The following is a 25,019-nucleotide window of genomic DNA, read 5'->3' as shown; positions in this document are numbered from 1 at the left end:
AATTAATCTATATAAATAAATAATTTTTAAATGTAATTTGTAAAATATTGGGATAATGACAACTCAAAACACATTAGACCTGATAATTGTCAATAGTTATATAATCATGTAGCTCATACACGTCGAACAAAGAGAATCAGATATTAATAGAATTGTTTATTAATAATATTGATCAAACAAGACTTATCTCCTATATTACATAGATTTGATCAATTGTAAATCATTACTTATATTTATTACTAAAATGACCTCAATTAAGTAATTTTTTTAATTACGATATTTAAATAAAATATATTTAAATAATTTTAAAATATAATTTGTAAAATATTGAGATGATGACAACTCAATATACATTAGACTCGATAAATATCGATAATTATAGAAATCATGTGTATAAATATATGTCTAATAAAAGAGATCAAGATATTAACATTATTAATCATACATTTTTATTCCTATATTACGTCGATTTGATAAATTATGAATTATTACTTATATTCGTTACTAAAATGACCTTCAAATTCTAATTAACTATTTTTTTAATTATTATGTTTGAATAAAATAAATTAATATTAAGTAAATTCAGTTAACACAAATATTTTGGTCATAATCTATTGTAATATCAGTTAACTAATTTTTTTATTATTATTATACAACCAACAAAAATATAATGTGATTCAAAAATATTTTTTTCCCATTGATTTCATAATTATTATTTTAAAAACATAATTGAAAATATTTTTTCTAACAAATTGGATCATCCAATCTACTTAATGATCAATGTTCACTTTGATAGAATTTGTAGAACATATGATTCTGTAGTACATAATTGATTAGGATTCCGTAGTACATATGTTGAAAACATGATGAGAGAATGGATCACCTCAAGAATTTTCTTTAATTTATTAGTTAAAAAGGGTAAAAATATCCAAAAAAAAAAAAAAACTAATTTATAATGTGAATGAATTTTTTTTTTATCATTCTGATCAAATTTTGGCCAAAATTTTCTGGCCAAAAAGATTTATCCATTAAGTTAATGTCAAAATTGTTTTCTAAATAAAAAAATACCTTGTGAGTTTGTAGCCAAACTAGCGTTTTTGAAACAAGAAAATCCAATTAATATATATACTAGAGGTGATCTTCATTGGGATTGTACACAAGAAAATAAAGGCTTCCTTTGCAAATTCTAAGTAGAATTTTCTAGCACAAACAAACACGTTACTTAACTTAAATGTACCAAAGTTGACTCCATCTCATCATTAAATGACAAGTTGATGAGAACTTTGAGAGCCATAAGTGACCATCTTATCCAAAAAATAACATAATCTCAAAATAGAAATCACGATCAAATAGCACTCTCTCCACCCCCTCACATCATCTAAAAATAGTTATTTTAATTAAAACTATTTTTTAAAAATATAAGACTAATTAGTTTTTCTCATTTTTCCCTTCAAGTAATGATAACAAATATCTCAATAATAGAATGATGTTATTACTCTTTACTTATCTATGGCTAACTTGACATAACTTTTAAAAATCAAATGATAAGCTTTATATTACTCTTTAAATACAATAAATTCATAAATTTAGAAAAGAGATTGAGAAATAATTATAATTAAGAATTAATAAGTGAATAAGTTATCTCTTGGTTCTCTAAATTTACCGTAAAAGTAAAAGTGAACATCTACTTTTAATATACTGAACAAATAAAAGTGGATGAAGAGGATAAAATTTCATTCTAAATATTTTTTTATAAAACATATAAAAAATAATCACGATAAATAATTTGAGACGAAGAAAATAAAATTGAATCATCTATGGTATACATGTGATGGTAATTTAATTACGAGTAGCTGTTGGGCTGTCAACAAAAAATATGGAGTCTTTGCATCATATTTTGGACCCACTAGAGTCACTAAAGTCTTCATTTCTTCAAAATGATCACAATAATCTCATTGAATTCATTATTTAGCCAAAAACGTAATGAAAAAGAAAAGAAAAGAAAAAGATATATGTAGTGCCATAGCACGTAGGCCAGGGCATAAGTTCAAATGTTTTTGGCAATTAAGTTGATAGGACTAGGTCAATAGAAATGTTCAAGAAGAAAAAGACATATATGTAGACTCCTACTTGACCTCACAAGTCCTATTCAATATTCATCAAAATTGGACTATGTCATAGCATTTTCAGATTACAAGGTAATTAGAAGGAACATCAACTTAAGCTATTAGGCATACGCGTTTTCTAAAGGTGAATTTAAAAAATTAATTTGAAGTCAATCGATTTAGTCATGACCATGATGAAGAGAGCTCTTTCAGACTTTAGAAGACCACAGACTCATGTATATCATAAAATATGGAAATGACTTGTTAGAAGTGAAAGACCAATCAAAATCGAATATATTGCAAATATTTGGTAAAATTTATTTTAGTAGAGTATAGGATATGATGGCTCAAAGTAGAGTATTTAATTAAGAGGGTATCATACAATTGTAGATGCTGATTCCTTATTTTTCATCTAGCTAGCAGGTCACAATTTCTAGGGTACCATCTTCTAATAAAGTATGTTTCTAATAGAAAAAGTAGGGGTCAGTACATAGGTTTTTGTTTTATTTTGTTTTTCACTCGTGTATTACGGGGCATTTAGGAGTGACAATTTCAATATGATTTTCTCTATACTTAGGTACAAATTCAAGATCTTTGATCAAGGGTAAAGCTATCTCATTGTTCACTCAATCTACACTAAGAATATCAGCAATCCACCTTTTTGTGACGACCCGCCACATTATCACATCCATAGGTGCCATGCAAGTTTCACATGACACAAAGTTGTCCATGTGGAAGAAGGCGAGTTCACAGTGCAAGATTCTAGACGAATGTGTAAATTTCTCAAGTAAAACCTAGAATATCATAGATTTTATATACAAGGTCTTAGAAAATTCTAAAAACATGACTATCTTATGATTATGTAGAAACTTATGTAATAATTATTATTTACACTTTCACTGCTAAGTTAGTAGTATAAATATAGGGCATCCATTTATAAATCCTTAAGAAAAAATCAATCAAGTTCTCTGCAATACAATCTTGCCAAGCAATTCTTTCTTTTTTCCATTCTCTTAACAATTTCTAGGATCTTAGGATGATTCCTAGAATTACTACGACAAAAATAATTTTTAACAATAATAAATATTGATATTAAAAAAAAAGTGTTAAAGTCTTTATTGATATTAGTTAAGTGTCATTAAAATCAATGTCGATAAAAGTTTTCGACAAATTAAAAATTAATAATAATCATTTTTGATATATTGAATCTTATGCCACTTGGCATACCAGGAAAATGTGCTCAATAAAATAATCATTTTTTATATAGTAAATCTTATGCCACTTGGTATACAGGAAAATATGCTTAGTAAAAACATATTTAATAATTTATAAGAAATAACCTAAACAACTGTGATATAATCATCTGCTTAAAATGAAAATATAATTGACGAATATATATGTATTTATATGTATAATTTATGAATATCGATTAGAAAAAATAAACAACTAATCCAACTGACTATTTGGGTAAGTATCTCAATCTTGATTTTGTTATCTTTAGATATGAACAAGGAAAATGGAGATCAATAACGTTAAAGAAACGGACAATGTATTCAACATCAAAATGGAACTTGTCATTTAATGAAATTTGTCATTTGTAGGTCATAAGAAAGGCTAACAAAAGAGACAAGTAACCAAATCTCTTTCTCATTAGTCTCTATTTTGTTTCTTCTTTTTCATACGTTTTTCCTTGTCAAAACAAACTCCTTTATAATTTCAGACGGTTTTATTGACTCCTTTCTTGACTCCCATATCAATAATAATGTCACTTTGAACACTTGCCTAATTCATGCAATTCCAACACTCCAAGCAATATTTTACTATTTCTGTTCCAATTTATATCCCTTATACGATGTAATTAGTTTGAATTGATATAGAGTTTTATTTATTAAAAATAAAGACTTCTGAAACTCTGTATTGTTATAAAAACTTCTCATTAAGGAGTTGCCATTTTCTCAATTTCCTCCCCTTTATCACTTGCCTTGTAACTTTTCCTTTGTGTATCTTTTGTTACACTCGCGGATATGAAGAGGGTATGATGTACACATATCTCAGCTCAAAAGTCCATGTTCCGACGTTAAATAGTAAAAAAAGGAAAAGGTAAGACAACAAATTAGTAGCAAGATAGCAAATAGTAGCACACATTGAAGAATAAGAAACTATGTGATAACTAAATAATACTATTGACAAAGAGAGAAAAAATAGAAGGAAGAACATTTCTGTACTTTTCCTTTGCCAATATATTTTCTTGTATTGATAAGAAATCTTGAATTACATTATTCAGCCACAAAAAGAATGGAAGATTATATGTTTTAAGCCACGTATAAAACACACAAAAAGAATCTTATCAACTTGTATAGTAATCTAGTTTTCCTGATTACTAGTTAAGCAAAAAAATTAATTTAAGAAAAAAATTTCTTTCTTGAAAGGAAAATATGCGCGCAGCAGTTTAATTGACAAGCTATCAATCAGTTTGCTGGAAAACTCGAATTCGTCACTTTATTGTTGCTGCCATTGTTGTTGTTATTGCCATTGCTTGTGACACTGTTGTTATTGTTGTTGGCTGGCGTTGTGGTGGTGGCGATGGTGTTGTTGGTACCATTGTTTGGTTGCCCCGGATTGCCAATAAGTGAAGTGATGGCTGCTGCTAATGCTGCGGTGAAATTAGGATCACTGGTTAAGGCGTTCACCGTGTCAGCTACAGGATTGTGGTTGGATGGATTAATCGAGGATGGCATCGTTGAAGGGTGTTGTTGTCCTTCTAAATCTTGAGATGATTGGAGGCCAGAGAATTTGGATTGGTTATACAAAGCCTGTCCAAATATCTGAGGCAAAAGTGCAGCTGGATTTGCTAGGATGTTGTTGTGAGGTGGATTTGAAAATGGGATTTGGAATTGGTTAGGGGGTCTTGGGAATTGCAACGGGTTCGGGGATTGAGTTAGGTCCAATGTAACAGTAGGGAACGGGGCCGAGGCTGAAATTGTGGCCATGCTGGAAGAGCAAGGAAGGAGAGTTCTCGCGAAGAAATTGGAATTCATTAGCCCATCTGCACTTGGCATAGAGCCCGAGAGCAACATTTTCGCTGCTGAGGAAGTTGTCGAGGCCATCGCTATGGCTGCCGGAGGCAACGGATGGTTGTGAGTACCTTCATAAGTTGTGATCAAGATTGTTCTGTCCTCTGCACATCTTTGAACCTGTCAATGCAGAGAAATTCACTTCAGTCAAGAGACTTCCTTTTTTCCCCCTTCATTCAAATATTCGTTCTCCATTAATTCAACTAATCTAGACTTGCTTTGAGAAAGCCCTCTAAAGCAGGTAAAACACTGTTTTGTATACAATTCTTTATTGAAGCTCAAATCTAAGACTTCTGGTTGAAGTTATAGACACTATAGAGATACTAACGGCATAATACATACATCGGATCCTAAACTTGGCTTCAAAATTTTACTTTGACCTCCAACTTTTATAATGCAAAAATATACACTTTTACTTTCCAACTTTTAAATAAATACACACATGAGTTCTATGTGGAACAATAAACGTAGGACACCACGTAGGATAAAAAATGACATGTGTGTCTATTTGTTCAACTTTATACAAGTTTAAGTGTCTATTTGTGCACATCCAAAGATTGAAGGGCATAAATGTGATTTGAAGCCAAGTTAAATGACACATTTATGTATTATGTCAGATATCAACTATCCTAGTGCACTCCGAAGAGATGACTTTCATATAAATTGAGATGTGAATTCCTCAAGATAAATCCTAACAAGATACTCTCTTGATTATTGTTGGGAAAAAAATAATATATTTTGTAGCTGATCAACAAAGAGCAATAGCAACGCAACACCAACTAGTTTTGACAATCAGTATACAACTAACACATAATTGTTAATTAGAGTCTAACTCTACTAAGATTCGTTATTGACTAAGTACAGAAATGAATTATTGGAAAACAGAAACATACTTGCTTCCGAACTGGACAACCAGCTGCCATGGTGCACCGGTAATAAGCTCGAGGGCACGGGTTTCCCTTAGCCATTTTCTGCCCATACTTTCGCCATTGACAGCCATCTGTGATCTGATTGCATCACAAAAAAAGTATCAATTAGTTTCCGTTAAAAATAATCTTTAAAGTCAAAATCAATATATATTACCCATTAAATCAAAAAGTTACATACCATGGGAGCTTCTGATCGAGCCCTGACCGAGACCCGAGCCTTTCTCATAGTAGCCTCAGTAGCTTGATCAGCAGGTTTATTATTAGTAGAGGTATTACCAAGTCTTGGAATTTTATTAGGACCCCAACCAGGTGACACTTTTTCAGGACTATCTTCTCTTACAATCCCACATGTGGAACTAGATTCAATGTTATTCACTGGTGATCGCGATTTTTCCCTGCCACTTGGCCCCTCTGACGAAGACAGGGAAGCCTCTTCCGCTTCAGAAGCAGTACCACCAGCACCAGCAGCTAAGCCAAGATCCATAAATTGCCTAGGCACTACTTGTCCTCCTCCATGACCATTTTGATTATTATGTTGTTGATGTTTTACTTCTTCATTTTTTCCATCACGTTGACCACTTTCTTGATTTTGTTGCTGTTGATGCATCATTGTCATCATATGCACCTGCAGGGTATTGTAATTGTTTTTCACCTGATTTAACATATCCCTTAATCGTCGATTTTCGCCATTCATTCTTTCCAATTCAGCCTGAAGAACTACTAACTGAAACAGAGGAATGTACAAAATTCAAGTTAACAAACTTAAATTAATTTCAACAACAACAACAAACAAAAAGTAACTTTCTGATTAGTTTGAGTGATCAATCTGAGAAATCAATCAACTCGAGTGGTCTTACCTCATTCTTGATTCTTTTATCATCAGAATTAGGGGATAAGCTATCATCCATTATGGACTGATCAGTATAAGTGTTTGCTGTTAGAAGATGCAAAGCAGTCTACAAAAAAATGAATACAATTATGTCAACCAACAGAACATTTGGTAAGAAATGTATTCCTAATTCGATTAAACCTTACATTAATATTAAAATCCAATTCAGGAGGAGTCGTAGTAGTGTTTGATTCTTTTCTATCAGTATCATTAGCTGTTGTTGGGTCGTCAGGATTAGTAGCATTTTTTTTCTCAGCAAAGAAGTCCATTTCATCAATAACTGGTCTTATATGGTGTTGTTGTTGGTCTTGATGATCATGATCATGATCATGATCATGATGATGAGTAGTAGTAGTAGAGCAGTTAAGGTTTACTGGGAATTGAATAGTAGGAGGTGGTGACCTGTTGTTGTATGATGATTCCATGGATGTTAAATTGTAAAAAAATTTGTTCTTAGGATAAAATTGGTTGTTATGGGGTTCAAGAAAAGAATTGAGGACAATAGGAATAGGTTTGATGGGATCTGGATCAAAGGAGAGTCCACTTCCTTTGGCCATATATGAAGAGAAAGAAATGAAAAAACAGAAAGGGGAGAGAGAATAAACACCAATGGACTCGCCTAATAAAAAGGGAAGTTGAGACTTGAGACTTGAGACTAGGGAAGTAAGACCAAATACTAGGGGGAGGGGTGGGGGGAGTATTAAAGTATAAGTCCATTTTTTTTATTTTTTTATTCATAAAAAAGATTTTTTTTTTTAAAAAAAAGGAAATTTGTGGAATTGAACAAGAGTTGAGTTTCTAGATTTGTTTGAACTTTTAAAGAGAAATTGATGGGATTTGATTTTTCTAAAAATGATACTACAACTTAAACAAATTAGAAAGGATGTCAAGTGTGTCCCACTTCAAAAATGAGCTGTCAAATATGGGACCATTCTAGGAGTTTTAGTAAGGTCCATTTCTTAGGCAAAATAGAAAAAGCATAATATATATTAGACATGTCATTTAATTTGATTTCAAGTATCTATATCTTTTAATTATAGATGTTTGCGAGTAGAAATAGACACATATCTTAAATGATATAATACATCTAAGATATAAAATTTACAATATAAAACAAATATGTTTATTTGTTCAATTTTATATATATTATTTTAATATTTTATGATAAACTATAATTAATATAAAAACAAAATAGTATTTAAGCAAAAGAATGTCATTGATTATTTTGTCAAAATAAGGAGTGAGAAAATGACATTGACTGGTTCAAAAAATTCACCGCCCGGATAGGTCCGGCACTTGCTCGTGACGATAGAATATTGATATTTGGGCCTATTTTTGGATACATTTTAGAGTCAACAAATTTCAGAGACCAGCCCACTTCATGACGACTTGTGGGCCTAATCTTTGCCACGTAAGACTTCTCTTTGTTTTTTCTCCATCTTGACTTCTTCACTTAGGGGATTTGAAGAAAGTCATTTCTATATTTTATGTTTACTTGGTAAAAATGATTGTTATAATTGTGTGGTTAATTTTGGTGGTCTTTCACTATATTCATGGACAAGATCTAAATTTATGGCTTTTATGTGATTAATACGTGAATGAAGGCAAATTTCAATCTAAAAATGGTAAGAATGTAACATGTTTTTAAATCACATAATTTTATAAATTTTAATTTAAAATCAGTTATCAATAGTACTTTTCGGTTATTTGTTATAACGTTTTCTTTTTCCAATTTTTATAGATATTCAAAATTTAAATGTATAATTTTTATAACAATCTCAAATTAATATGAGTAATGATAATTAAATCAATTGACTTAGTGTCTAAATAAAATTAAAACTCTCAAATTTAAAAATTATCAATGCATATCTTGTGGATCGTTTGACCGAAAATCTACCTTTTATTTCTCTACATTAATTAAGGAACTAACTGTCAACAAGACTTTATTACCTATGGAATTGAGATATTTAGTCCAATCTAGTATTAGTATTTCAAATGTATAGAAAATACATTTACTTTGTACTCAAACTTCACTCAAAATCAATATCTATGAAAGGAGTGGTACTCCAAAAATTTCTTTAATAATAATAAAAAAACTCATAATATTAAATTTCATAAGAAAAGACTCATATATCATGAGAAGAGATTATTTGTATCATGTAACATGAATATATTAAAGAATAGCTAGTTATTAATTTTAATGAATTAATGAATTCTTATAAAATTATGTTTATTTGAATGTTTGTAATGACATGAAAACGGAAAACGATCATATGAGATTTGGTAATGTTGCACCTTATGATATTCTATATCTTATTTTATGAATTATTTTTATATCTTTCACAATCTTACATAACAATTAGAAAAGTTTTATATCTTTCATAAATTATGAAAATTTTCATATCTTTGAGAAAAAAATACAAATTTTACGATTTAAATTACAAGTCTAAATAAATTTTAATTTCAAATCAGCCTGATTTGATATCTTTGCCAAATGGGTCCTAAGAGTTCAAAAATCATACACTACTTCTTGTTCTTGTTTGTTATGAAGTTTTGATTTTTTATCGATAAACTTTAAAACTGATTTAAGATTTTTAGGATATTAACACAACCAAAATCATTTTAAGACATGAACTAAAGAATACTTTCCATTATTACCTTTTTGATTATTTTCAAATTAATATCTTAAATAAAAGTTAAATATGAAAAAAAAAGTCTAAACATAATAGTTCTCCCTTTGAAATACTCTCAAATTTAGAAACCAGCATTAGCTTTTGGTTCATTTGACTAAAAATCTATTCCCTTTTATCTCCCTACATTAACATTAATAAAGAAAATATAGATCATGTGAAGCAACAGCCCTTTCTTTTTTGACCAAAAATAAAAAAGTGCGTCCTTTTTTTTTCCTCTCCTCTTATGCATGCACTTAATAAATATTGTAATTTCTTAGTCTTCTTATTTCTTTAATTTTTTCCACTTTATATGATCAAATTCTTTCTACAATTCTAACTAGATCCATGTAACGCGTTTTATAAAATAAAAAAGTTGCAAAATTCTTCGCAATTTATTGAATTTGTAAACCTTTTCCACATGATTTTAGATCATTCTACAATTTAAAAGTAAAATAGAGTTCAAATTCATATTTTGATAAACACTTGCCTTTATCGGATGTGTATACACTCAACTCAGTTAAGTAAGTTATATTATAGATGATAAGTCAAAATCTAGAGTCCTACTTGTTTCCAATCTATGTTAGAAAAAATGAGAAATTCAGAATTACTGATTATAGAAACACGACGTAACTTAAAAAAAATTATTGAACCAGTAATAGAGATGAACAAAAATTTAATTCACAATAAAAAAGCTAAAATATGTAAAACATACCAAAATATGGAGAAACTTTTAAATAGGAAAAAGATTCAAGTCCGCTGAACTCACAGTGTCCCCTTAAGAAAATTATTCTCCTCTAATATCCGAGGTTTGATTTGAAATATAACCTCCTAGGGTAAAATGATCTCAATCACCAGAGTATAGATACCAAAAACTCTAATGTCAGGGAACCAATCAACAACAGAAAGTACACGAAGAAAAGTTTGTGCAGAAGAAGAAGAAGAAAATCAGAAAATTCGTAAGAAAATATTCTGAAGAATGAATGGTATTTATAGGCAAAAAGAATAGGTTCCGAAAGGTTGCAACCCTTTCAGAATTCACACGACCATTAATGAAAGTTTGCAACCTTTCAAATGGTACTGATTGTTCCTGAAAGTTGCAACCTTTTAGAACGGTCATGGCGGAAATTTTAAATAAAACTGGAAAGTTCAAATAAAACGGGTCGCGCGCGAATTCGAGTCGGGTCGAATTAATCAACTAAAAAATTGAAACATTTTGGTTAAATATTTTAACTTAAAACGTCAACTAATCAATTGAAAACATTTTTGACCTTTTAATTTAATTAATTAAATAAATAATTAAATAATTAAAATAAACTTTGTCCAAAAAATAATCTCTCGATCATTTGCCAAAGTCGAAGACGAAGCCGAGCCGAGCGAGTGATGATGACTGTCACGACCGGAATCTAGACCCCAAACGAGACCGGCGTCGTTGACCTCTCAGAGGTCGCAAACAAGCCTACTTACGTCATTCTTACTTTACGTAGATTAATTTTAGCGGAAAATTTGAACTTTTTGATTTCCTTAATCATACTTGTTAAACATTCTTAATATTTCGCAATCGTTCATCATCAACCATCTAACATTTAAGAGATAAGCAACTGAAAGAAATAGTTCATTTAGTATTAATTGTATATCGACCAAAATAGCACCAATACAAAGTCTGAACCCAAACAGGAAAGAAACGCTAGTGGAACATGCTCCACTAGCTCAACTCTAAAACTACGCTAGAATGTAAAACAGTAGCATCCTCGAAGCATGAGGACCTACTAAACTCCGGATGAATGCCGACGTCCGGATAGCTGCAATCACGAACCTGTCGCTCTACCATCCACCTGTGCCTGTGCCTAAAAGTAAATGTTTGTATGGAATTAGTACACACTTGTACTAAGTATTGGTATATGCAAGCACACACCAGGGACATGCAAGAGGAAGAAGAGCTCTTTCCTAACAACATGATGTTTGGAAGTCAAGTCAGTGGACTTGATAAAATGAGATTAGGAAAGTTATGTAATGAGAGTGACATGCATCATTATAATTATCGTATGGCACACAACACATAACATATTCATATAGCACATAACATATAACACATACTTTCTTTCATATTATTCATTCATATACCATGAGACCTTATTATCATATAGTTAACTTTAAGACTTTCCAAAATGAGGGCTCAACATATGGGACCTCAACTAGGGAGCCTTCTTTAGCAAACACAGAGTCTGCTTCATACGTATTTTATTTCAATTCATTCATAGGCCAGTGCGAACACCAGTTATACCTAGGATGTAGTTTAAGACTTTCATTGGGTTTGCTGTGCAATGATCAGGAATAACCTAATGTCATTACCTGAATCTAGCTCACCTCTTGATTATCCTATCCTAACACCTTCAGTATCATTCATTTCTTCGTATGATTCATTTGAGGCTGTCCTCATTCATTCATTGGGAACTTTAACTTTAATCGACATAGATCATGTGACCATCATGAAATCCATTGTCTCCCCCACACCGAAAAGAGGCGGAATCACCGGCCAAAGCGATTTAATAACATGCTAGCGTATATGGGAATTTAACCCCCGCCAGATCCCTATAGTGGCAATATAGGTTCAAAGACTAGGAGATGTATGTAGACCCATACCCGGCAAGCCGGAAAGTCTCATCTCATGAGAGTTAGGTGAACCTCCGCCCTTCCCGAAAGAAGGCATCACCGCTCATAGCTAGCCTATCGGTGTTCGGTATAAAGTTCCATTACATTCAACTCATACATCATGGAAGTTGACTTCTAGTATGAGGACATCATAGCTCAATAGATGATTTCTCATCTTATCATTAGTATTAAGTGTTTTAAACTCAATATTGTCATTAGAGTGTTCATTGAGACTGATCACTTCATTATCTTACACTCTCATTGGTGAGTACGTATTGGTAACATTTACTTAGGCTCATTTGAGATTGCTCTCATCATATACATTGTCCTCACATCATGGTTGTCATCACATTCTTCATTTCATTACGTATATCTTAGGTTCACTTATTTTTTTTGAACGTATGTTAAACTTATGTGTCTATACATACAAGCCATGGGGCTTCATTTATAATTCGTTAAGTGATTCTTATTTTCCTAAGATTATGTATTACAAGACTTATGTATCTTGTATATATATATATACCGAGATCTAAATTTTTTATCTAAGTAGATGGCATTATCCTTGAATAATTTACTCACGTATGACTTATGTATCAATACGGAGGTTTGGGCACGGAAACCCAAATCTTGAATTATTTGGATATCATTTATATTTTTCATTGATTTTAGTTCTAATATTCATAAATCTAGAACTCTAAATTAAATCTCAACATTTTCATGACATAATAAATTTTCTATTTTAATTAGAATTCTAAATTAAATTTCAATCATTTACATGAAAGAATAATTTTCTATTTTAATTAGAATTCTAATTTAAATCTCAATATTTACATAAAAGAATTGATTTTCCAACTTTCATTAGAATTTTAATTTATTACATATATATTTTTTAATTAAATTCGCTTGAATAGGGAGGTTGTGGGTTCGAACCACCACAACCCCCCTTATTTTTCACTTAATTTCGCTGGGAATGGAGGCTGTGAGGTGGTGGGTTCGAACCCCCACAGCCTCACCTTTATTCCCTTAATATTTGTACACCCCCTTTCAGCCCTGAGGTCGTGGGTTCGATCCCCACGCCTCGCATCCCCTTTATATTTTTTATTTTTTGCGAACTGGGGTCGTGGGTTCGATCCCCTACCCCAGCATTCCCTTTTAATCCCTTTTTTTTTCTTTTCGCGAACGGGGGTCGTGGGTTCGATCCCCGCCCCCAGCATTCCCTTTTTAATCTTTTTTTTTCGCGAATGGGGGTCGTGGGTTCGATCCCCGCCCCCAGCATTCCCTTTTTAAATCTTTTTTTTTGTTAAGGCAGCTGCAAGGAGGTCCTGGGTTTGATCCCTGCAGGCCTCAAAACGTTTTTTTTAATTCCTTGACATCCAAAAATTTCCAGATTCTTTTTAAACCTATTTCTAAGTTTTTGGAAATTTATTCCACTATTTTTCTGCACTTTTTCATCAAGTTTCACATTAGTTCTTAGGGAGATTTCATGGTTCATTCAATTTACTATGCTTCGTCAAAATGAACATCACATTGTACACCCATTTCACACATAAAATACATGATAAATACACAACTTATACACCCCAAAACAATGCCTAAAACACTACCCTATACACACCCATACATCAACTTTTCCGGTCATATTTTGATGATCATTATCGTGATTTCCCGCACATAAACACATTCATATTTAATTTAAACACATCATTCATGCAAAAATCTAGCAGCACAACATACCTATCCTACAAATTCATTAGGGAGCTAAGGACAAGGACATACGAAGGGAAACAACCTTAGTTTCAAAAGTTTTAAGAGACGTTCGAAAGAAAGTACTCTTGGAGAAAGAATTCCATGAGAGAAACCCATACCTTAATCGATGTTCAAACTTTAATGTTGCTGCCCGTAAAACTCCTCCAAACCACTCCCAATTCACTTCAACGTACACCTCACTCGACGAACCTCTCTTAGCCTTGACGTTTTGATTACTTTTTTTTTCTTTTACTTAAAAATTTTTGTGAGTTCTTCAAGCATGAAGAACTGTTGGTATTTGACAGAATAACGTGAGAAAGATGGAGCACGTGAGAGAGAGAGTTAAGAAACGTGAAAAAGAGAGAACTATTAGGATTAGGAGACTAATTAAAGAATTAGTCAAATAAAATTTAAAATAAATAAATACAAATCTGTTTTTGATTTATTTATTCATTTAAAACGTGAAAGGACCATTATGCCCTTAAATACCTATGTATTCTTATTTATATAAAAAAAATTTAAATCGTTACAATGACGACGACGCGAGGGGGTCCCTCTTTTCAACCCTTTTAACAATTAATAGGAGTGCTCTTCCATTTTACTTTCCACCATCGATGAGGGACAAATTCCTTTTTTCATTAAAGCATAAGATTACTTTTCAAGTTCCTCTCTTTTCCCTCTATTTCCCATCAATTCTTGCAACATACCCAACAATCCCCAACGTTGATGGGGAATGGTTATAACATAGGAATGCACAGACAATTGTGTACTTTATAGGCAAGGATTAATTGCATCTGGATAAGTAGGTTTCCCCTTGGACTTTCCATAGTGAACGTATGTCGGATATACTCGGTCAATCGGTAGATGTGATATCTTTGAACCGTTGAGCTTTAGTGTATACCTAGACAACCATATGTCACACAATTAACCCTTTACTGTTTATGGTTCTTACAGTTGTGTTCGTTTCAGCCATGAACACCTTTTGGTTTTATGAATGTATAGAGAATAGGCTTTTGACGTAAAATTCTCTTTGAAGCGGCTTCCACTTCACACTCACATAGGTGATTTCTAATCATGTCGTCTCGTAGATACACTATTTGGTCAAATCTACCAAACTTAGCAAATCATTAAAAACTTTAAGATTTATTACCTCATTAACAAGCCTTAAAGTCTTAACATTGTTCCTAAACATTGTTTTCATCATAAGAATGGATTGAGTTAATTGCAGTGACGGATCTAGGAATTTAAGGTTGTGGGTGCTCTAAAGTGAAAATATAAAAAATATGTATTAACAATGAGATTTGAACCTTGGTACAACAACACTAAAAAAGTCTTAAGTACCCATCCAGGAGCCATTGGGCCAACTAAATCATTTATTCATTGGGTGCTCTATGTTAATTTTATACAAATACCTCAATTTCTACATATATATATATATATATATATATATATATATATATATTTCGTAACGAAGTTAATGGGTGCTTGAGCACCCGGCGGATACCATGTGTGTCCGCCTCTGGTTAATTAACAATGTCGAACCGTCAGCCATAACTTTGTTTTTCTCCTTGAATCTAGCTCTTGGGATCTCCAGTATTCTAGATAGAGTTACCGTTATGCTGACTTGTCCTAAGCTGTAAACCCATTCCCTTAGATGATCTTTCAACCGACTCTCTCACTAAGCCTTTCGTTAGTGGATTTGACACATTATCGCTTGACTTTACATAGTCAATTATGATAATTTCACTAGAGAGCATTTATCTTACGGTGTTATGTCTCCGTCATATATGACGAGACTTCCCATTGTACATAACGCTCTCTGCCCTACCTATTGCTGCTTGACTATTGCAATGTATGCAAATAGGTCTAACAGGTTTGGGCCAGAATGTAATATCTTCTAAGAAATTTCGGAGCCATTCAACTTCTTCACCAGTTTTATCCAAAGCAATGAATTCAGATTCCACTGTGGAGCGATCAATACATGTCTGTTTGGACGATTTCCAAGAGACTGCTCCTCTACTAAGTATGAACATATAACAACTTGTGGATTTTACATCATTTGACCCAGTGATCCAATTTGCATCACTATATCCTTTAATCACAGCAGGATATTTATTATAATGCAAAGCATAATGTTGTGTATATTTTAGATAACCCAATACACGTTTCATTGACATCCAGTTAGTTTGATTCGGATTACTAGTGAATCAACTCAGTTTACTATAGCACATGCTATATCTGGTCGCGTACAATTCATAATATACATCAAACTTTCAAAAACTCTGGTATATTCCAATTGAGAGTCACTTTGGCCTTCAAATTTTTTATATGTACATCTTAATTCAGATGGAGTTTTAATAACATTGAAATTCAAGTACTTGAACTTATCCAATATTCTTTCAATATATTGAGATTGAGATAATGCTAGTCCCTGAAAAGTTTTGATAATCCTGACCCCAAAAATCAAATCATCAACTCCCAAGTCCTTTATATCGAACTTGCTGGACAACAATGACTTCATGATTCATAACATTTTTAATGTAAACACATTCATCACAATTGTTAATCTTGAATCCATTCGCCAACATTGTTTGGTCAAATTTAGCATGCCATTGTTTAGGTGCTTGCTTGAGTCCATAAAATGAATTTACAAGTCTACACACTTTCTTTTCTTTACCAGAAACTACAAATCCTTCGGATTGTTCCATGTAAATTTCTTCCTCCAACTCTACATCTAAGAAGACTGTTTTTACATCCATTTGGTGAATTTCAAGATTATGCATAGTTGCTAGTACTATTAACATCTTAATTGATGTTATCATTGTTACTGGAGAGTATGTGTCAACGTAGTCCAAATCTTCCTTTTGTCTGTACCCTTTGACTATCAGTCTAGCCTTATATTTGTCAATAGTCCCATTAGGTTTCATTTTCCTTTTAAAGATCCATTTTGATCCTAAAGGTCTATTACCTGGAAGAAGATTAGCCATTTCCCAAGTGTGATTACTTAAAATTGATTCAATCTCACTATTGACTGCTTCTTTCCAATAAGTTGACTCAAACGAAGATATAGATGCTTTAAATGTTTGAGACTCATTTTCAAGCAATAGTGATACAAAATCTGGTCCGAAAGAAGTAGGTTACCATTGGCGAGTACTACGCCTAGGGTCCTTACTAGTTAGAATATTTTCCATTGATTCTTCTCGTGATCGTTTAGGTCTTTCATTTGTCGACTCACATTCAATTTCATACGGATAAATATTTTCAAAAAATTATTCATTATTTGTGTGAATTAAGTCTAAAGTTTTGGAATTTATTTCAACAGACTTATAAGGATGTTTAACAAACTTACTTTTCACAAAAAATTTTCATTTTGATTTATCGCATTTAAAATCAGGCAATACTTCTAGATTAACCAATTTTTTCAAGTCTTTATAATTTACATGTCCCAAACGGGCATGCCATAAATCATTTGACTCCAATAAGTAAACAGAAGAAGATTTTTTATTAATACTGTCAACAACCATTACATTAAGCTTTAAAAGACCCTCATTGAGGTAACCCTTTCCTATGAACATTTCATTCTTACTTATTACACTTTTATCACTAACTACGACACACTTAAACCCGTTCTTGACGAGTAGTGCAACAGAACCTAAATTCTTTCTAATAGTAGGAACATGCAGAATATTATTCAAAGTCAACACCTTGCCGGATGTTATTTTCAACATCATTTTCCCAGTTTCTGCAATCCTTGCTGTTGTTATGTTTACCATGAACAAACCTTCATCGTACTCAGCAGGAGTGTACGTTGCAAATGCTTCTTTCACAGAGCAAATATGTCGAGTGGCACCTGAGTCGACAAACCACTTCTTGGGATCTTCAACTAAATTACACTCCGAGATCATTGCACACAAGTCATTTGCATCTTTCATCTTTTCCACGATGTTTACTTGAATTTTGACTTTGACTTTGTCTTTCTCCTTTCTTGGAGTGCGATAATTAGAAGACTCTATGACCAGCTTTGCCACAGTTATAACAGTTGCCTTTGAATTTCTTCTTGGCGTGTTCTGACTTCTGCCCGTTGGACTCCTTTCTCTTTTTATCTTTGGTAGGAGCTTCTTCAACAATATTAACTCCAATGATTGTTGAGCTCTTACGAGACTTTTTTTCGGCGTTTTTGTTATCTTCCTCAATCTTGAGCCGAATCACAAGATCTTCAAGCTTCATTTCTTTACCCTTGTGCTTTATATAATTCTTGAAATCGTTCCACGAAGAATGCAACTTCTCAATCATTGCAGCCACTTGAAAAGCTTCATTTACTTCCGTATCTTCAGCAATCAGATTATGGAGAATAAGTTGAAGTTCCTGCACTTGTGATTCGATGGTTTTACTATCTACTATTTTATAGTCTAAAAATTTTGTGACCACAAACTTTTTCAAGCATGCATCTTCTGTCTTATATTTCTTCTCAAGTGGGTTCCACAACTCTTTTGAAGTCGTTATTGCACTATAGACATTATATAAGTCATCCTCTAAAGCACTCAAAATGTATCCTTTACATAGGAAGTCTGCATGTTTCCATGCTTGAATTATCATGAATTTTTCTCTGTCTGGCATATCAGCAGCAGACAACTGGAGTTTTTTCACTTGTAAATTTCTGCAAATCAAGAGTGGTAAGCCAGAAAAATACCCGTTACTTCCATCCTTTGAAATTTACACTTGTGAATTTATCTGTTTCTCTTCTTGTGGTACAACAGTTCGGGTTGGTGCAGCAACAATCACTCTAACACTATTGTTTTCCATTTCTGATAAACAAAAATCGATACAGTCTTAGTAAGCAATAAATTATAACTACAGCCTTTAAGGAGTGTAAAATCACGAAGATTTTTGTCTCCACCAGAAATACAGATCAATAATAAATCTGATAATTTCCTTAAGATTGTTTCCGATTTGTGTTAGAAAAAATCAGAATTACTGATTATAATAATCTTTTCAAGAAACACAAAGTAACTAAAAAGTTTTTTATTGAACTAGTAAAAGAGATGAACAAAATTTAATTCACAATAAAAAACTAAAATCTGTAAAACGTACCAGAATCTGGAGAAACTTTTAAATAGGAAAAAGATCAAGTCCACTGAACTCACAGTGTCCCTTTAAGGAAATTATTCCCCTCTAGATACCAAAAACTCTGGTGTCAGCGAACCAATCAACAGCAGAAAGTACGCGAAGAAAAGTTTGCGTAGAAGAAGAAGAAGAAAATCAGAAAATTCGTAAGAAAATATTCTGAAGAATGAATGGTATTTATAGGCAAGGAGAATACGTTCCAAATGGTTGCAACCTTTTCGAAATTCACACGACTATTAATGAAAGTTTGTAACCTTTCAAATGGTACTGATTGTTCCTGAAAGTTGCAACCTTTCAAAACAGTCATGGCGGAAATTTTAGATAAAATAGGAAAGTTCAAATAAAACGGGTCGCGCGCTGATTCGAGTCGGGTCGGGTTAATCAACTAAAAAATTGAAACGTTTTGGTTAAATATTTTAACTTAAAACGTCAACTAATTAATTGAAAACATTTTTTATCTTTTAATTAATTAAATAAATAATTAAATAATTAAAACAAACTTTGTTCACAAAATAATCTCTCGATCGATCATTTGCAAAAGCCAACGCCATAGCCGTAGTCGAGCTGAGCGACGACGATGCTAGGGGGATCTCTCTTTTCAAGCATTTTAACAATTAATAGTAGTGTTTCTATATTTAAACTCTCCTATTTTACTTTCCACCACTGATGAGGAACAAATGTCTTTTTCTCATTAAAACATAAGATTACTTTTCAAGTTCCTAATTTTTCAAATTCCTCTTTTTTCCCTCTATTTTTCATCAATTCTTGCAACATACCCAACACTACTTTAATAAAGAAATTAAATAATTAAAAATAAAGCAAGAATGACAGATTAATTTAAACAGTATCTCAATCTCTCTGTATTTTGTACTCTAATATTTATAGTGAATCGCTCTTCTTATTTGTGGACGTAGGTCGATTGACCGAACCACGTTAAATCTTTGTATCTTTCGATATATTTTTCGTTTGTCTTCTTACTTATGGTTTTTCGAGGTTTACTTTGTTAGCTTTCACATAATACCTCCTTATTTTCGATCCCAACACAGATGAGTCAAACTTCTAATAAATAACACAAATAGTCTTTTTCCTTAAAAAAGATATTTAATTAACGACATAATTAAATCATAATTGACCACGTGTAAAAAAATAATTTTGCTAAATCAAAATTGTTTTCTGTTAATAGATGAGCTTTTTCACAAACAAAATTAGCATATATGAATCAAACTCTTCACAATTAATATAAATGAGCCTATAATCAAACTTCGGTCCATAAGAACTCTTATAACTATAAAAACGTTGATTCTTATTGCTTCGTGAAGCAACTTTTAGGAAGAATCATGATAACTCTAATGACTTGTTGTAGTGAACACTCTAGACACAATATAAAAACAAATAAAAGTGCAAATCAAATCAGAAGTTCCAACAAGTAGGGTCTAAAAGGACAAACAAAAGGGAGATCTAAAGCTAAATAAGATATGGTACTTTTACTAAATCATAACTATTTATTATAATTTACGTGGGAATAGAAATCAAAACGTGATTCTATTATATATTCCTTTTCTGTGGACCTCATCTTTCTATTCGCTTTTATCATACTTTCGTGTGAGACATGAAGTTACTTTATCTATCATGAAATAATCGTGCTTATATTAATCAATTATTATTGCAAAATTGTTGGCTATAAGATTAAAATGGATTTGGAATTGAAAATGTCATTATTTCTTGTACAAATGTATAAAAGAGCTCTTTTGAGATGATCAAAAGGAGTGTTCTTTATGTATAGTAAAGCCGATAACTAATTTTTAGATTTTACATATGTAAGGTTCATGTTGGTTAAACGAAATAAGTGATTAGGCATATATTCTTCCTAGAATATGCTAATAGCTCTAATTAAAGTTCATCTAGATCAACTTGAAAAACAAGATTTTCATTTGACTTCTTCACTTTTAAATATTGTTACAATATTTTAAAATTAATTAGCATTAATATGAACTCCATCTTTACAAAAGAAAAACAAATTCAAATTAGCTAAGAATTTTGTCCCTAATAAATTGCAAAAGTTATTCATAGCTACAAAAAAGAAAAAGTAATCCATCACTTAATAGGATAAGCGTGATAAGTTTTACTGCTAAGTTACGAAATTTATTTACTCTGATTCATATATTTTTAGTAGTGCATACTGTAGAAATTAAAATTTTGTGGAAAAAGATGCGTTCAATTCGAGTTGAGACTCTACAAATTATGTTCAACTCAAATAAGGATGTTGAATGCCTTGAATCGGATCCGCTACAACAGAAAGGACAGGGGGTCTCGCTGCCTGGTCAGCGAGTCGGGGGGTCCAAGGGGGCGACGCGCCCCCTGGCCTGGGGTCCGGAGGGGCGGAGACGCCCCCGGCCCGACAGTATACAATGTTGTTGTATTGGGCTCTTAATTATTTGTCAATTTTGTATGTTGGGCTCAAGCCTGTTAGGGCGTAGCTTAGCACTATATATAGACGCTAAGACAAACTCTATTCTGAATTCTGTTTTTTGCCTCTCCATAATAAAACTGCTCCCCCTCTTCCCGTGGACGTAGCCAACTTATTGGTGAACCACGTAAATCTGTTGTCTTGTTTTTCACGTTTATATTTTTGAAGGTTACTCAACCTTAAACCCTAGTTTATGCCTATATAAAGGATACTAAACCTTAAAAGGCATCTCGAAAATTTCATAAAGAGATCAATATCTCGAATACTCCACAAATTGATCGTTTATTCATAAAGAGAGGTGAAATTTTAAATCATCCTAGTTCGAGAAATACGACACTATGCCCTCAAATCATGGATAAATCCTAGGAGACTACATCAAGGGATCAACAGAATTGTATTCGCTATCTTAATCAATAAAATTATGTTTCTTCATATTTTATTTGTATAATTTATTTATTTTTCATATGTTTAAAATTTATTGTAAACACGTACATCTGCTTTTTTTAACTCCCTCGATTATTTAAAAATTTAATCCACCGTAATTTTGGATTGAATCTCAAATTTATTGAATTTCTTCGCTACAAAAATAATATATACGATATTATTTCATGAGTAGAATTCGAAAGACATTAGACAAGTAGAAACTATAGACTAGAGTCTATGACTATAAAATGCATAGAATAAGTTGTCCTCTTGGTCAATTAATGGATTCACACAAATGAGTTTAAATTTTCAACGTATGTAATAAATGCTATTGATCATCTTCAACTACATCACCTTTTTTATATATACACCATAGTCTATAATAGCATTAAAATATTTTAAAGCGATGATACCACCATTTGATTTCTTATTATCGTTTTTTCCGTCATGATCACATTAATTTCAGTACTTTAGAAAAAAATTATTCTTGGATTTCCATTGATGTTTTTTCCCTTTTGGATTTACTTCTTCGTCTCACTTTATTAAGATCCTTCGATACAAACATTAATTTTGGGCGAATTTTAATTTATGTGATGTCTTTAAAATTGATATTGCTATTAATCTATAATCAATAAGGAAGAAAAAAAACTAGTAGAAAAATTGAAATGGCTTCTTTAATCCTTCAAAATTTGTAGTCTATGCATAAATTTTAATGTTTTTTTTTATAATTAATTTGACTAGTTCTAAAAGTTACTCCCTCCGTCCGGTAATGTTTGTCATGATTTCTATTTTTATAGTCAAACTATAAAAACTTTGACTAACATTTTAAGATATATTTTTTCATCATATTAATATGCAAAAAACTGTAATTCATAGTACTTTTCATATAATTTTAGAATATCTAATTTTTTTTGTAAAATATTGAATTAATATAATCTAATTTACCTTTGAAAATTAGTCAAAGTAACTTTCAATAAGCGCAACATGACAAACAATTCTGGACGAAGGGAATAGCTATTAGGATTATTTCTTTTTCAAAAAAAAAAAAATAGAATACTTTTGTTTTAAGGGTTTGGCTTAGGCATGCATAGACCATAGTGATCATGATCAATAAACACATCATCAAAGGATGTTATGGAAAAAAAGGGCAAGGGAATAAAGATTGATTTTAGTAGAAAAAGTGTTTTACTTAAATTTCATAAATTTAAATTAATCGAGTAATACTGAATATAAAAAATTAAAAAAGAGAGAAATTAAAGGAACTCCAAACCTCTAAAAAAAAAGTTTGGTTTGTTAATTAGATGTGTTTAACTACGTTGACCCTAATGTTCTCTCTTTCTCAAGGTAAATCTATACTTATCGAATGAGCTTTGTAGACACAATTATATTTAATTCTATGGTTTTCTTTTCTTTTTCCCTTTTTATATATTTCCTCCAAATACATGTACATATATCAAAATTATGGCAGCAAGATTTTTGTCAACTTTATTATTTGATAGAATATGTGCCTTCACTTATCAGTCAATGGACCAGATCCGTTGACACACTAACAAGAATGAACAGAAAGTAAATGCAATTTAAACAACATAACAATTTTACGTGAAAACCTCCTTACTTAAGGGAGTAAAACCACGACCTGTCTCACAGGATTTTCAATCGTTTAATTAATCTTCACAAGCAAAAGTGAAACCTGAATACAACAAATGTGAGAAGAAGTTTTTAATCTCACGTTCAAGCAATAATCTATATTGCTTGATAAGCCTAAGTAGAAGTAAATCTACCCACTAAGCTATCCCACCTAGACAACTTAGAATTTCAATACTACCCACTGATTCCTTTATAGATTCAAGGAATAGTTTACAATGTTAGACCAAGAAAATATATTCTTAAATAACTACGCTAAATGCTCCAGAGATTTCAGTTGTTGTCTGAATAATTCTGTTGTTTGATTTTCGATAACCTTTGCAAGTGTTCTTGAAAATACTTTATCAAGTTGCAAAAACTAAGGAATAATGTTTAGGAAAGTGACTTTTATATGGACAAGTCACTTTTTTTAAACTCTTTGCAATTGGTTGGAGAAGTCTGACTTTCTGATGCTGTTGGGAAATGTGCACCCACTTTCTGTACCTTCTCCAGCTGGCAGTCAATCGGCTAGTCGCAATGGAAACCTGGTACCTTTACTAGGTCCCTGAGTTTGTTTCATCTTCAAAACTCAAGTAAGAAACCTGATACCTTTACAAGATCCTTTAGTTTATCAAATCATCAAAACTGTAAATAACATTATTGAAACAATAGGCTAAATACATATTCCGCCCTTAAAACTTGTCATTGTTGTCATATTCCAATTGACACTTCTCTTATTTCTAATAATAAAGTTTCAATTTAAATTATGAAAAACCTTTCACACTTATTTTATCTGTCTATTAGATAGTGAAATAGGAAACATCCGAATTTATGACTTATTGAGGTGAATATATATTTTTTAAAAAAGTATATTTTATATGATTAATTTAACTAATTAATTAATAGATAAATGAAAATTCACACGATTCTTTTTCTAAATTTTGAATTGAAAATGACATTTTATTAGGAGTCGAAGTGTTCAAATAGAATAAAGCTTGGTTCGACTTATTACTATCTTCTTTTTTATTTTTCAGTCAGTATCTAATATTCACATTGAAATATGATATCCGTATTAAAGTTTGACTATTCCAGGTTCATGTACGTAAGAGTATTATTCTCAAAGATTAATTTTACAAGAGTATTATTCTCAAAGATTAATTTTACAATTTAAATCATCATATATTAATCTTTATCTATTCGGTGATTTATTGCATTAAATCATTATCTCACCTTCTCTGAATATTACATTTTTCTAAACCTCAAACGTGATTTACTTGACTTTCCTGCCCTTAGGACACATTTTCTATAATTTTCTACA

At 31.6% G+C, this 25,019-nt stretch overlaps 1 protein-coding gene across 1 annotated transcript; it reads right to left on the bottom strand.

Moving 5' to 3' along the window:
• Positions 1-4,330: 4,330 nt before the first annotated feature.
• On the bottom strand, positions 4,331-7,832 carry LOC101259170 (probable WRKY transcription factor 31). Its single transcript, XM_004243438.5, has 5 exons — positions 7,144-7,832; positions 6,966-7,064; positions 6,287-6,832; positions 6,073-6,186; positions 4,331-5,299 (listed from the first exon to the last, which is right to left on the bottom strand). Exons 1-5 carry the CDS (start codon positions 7,552-7,554, stop codon positions 4,574-4,576), a joined length of 1,896 nt encoding a protein of 631 aa, XP_004243486.1. The 5' UTR covers positions 7,555-7,832; the 3' UTR covers positions 4,331-4,573.
• Between the last annotated feature and the right edge of the window lie 17,187 nt (positions 7,833-25,019).

The sequence above is a fragment of the Solanum lycopersicum genome, chromosome 7 (assembly GCF_036512215.1).
Source record: "Solanum lycopersicum chromosome 7, SLM_r2.1".
Classification (NCBI taxonomy): Eukaryota; Viridiplantae; Streptophyta; class Magnoliopsida; order Solanales; family Solanaceae; genus Solanum; species Solanum lycopersicum.
This window is presented reverse-complemented; position numbering and strand designations above follow the sequence as displayed.

Excerpts from the sequence above, each read along its gene's own strand:
- LOC101259170 (XM_004243438.5), bottom strand. The coding sequence starts at position 7,554 with ATGGCCAAAGGAAGTGGACTCTCCTTTGATCCAGATCCCATCAAACCT. Across the intron at positions 6,833-6,965 it reads ATAAAAGAATCAAGAATGAG|TTAGTAGTTCTTCAGGCTGA; the intron begins GTAAGACCACTC and ends CCTCTGTTTCAG. Across the intron at positions 6,187-6,286 it reads CTCGATCAGAAGCTCCCATG|ATCACAGATGGCTGTCAATG; the intron begins GTATGTAACTTT and ends TGATGCAATCAG.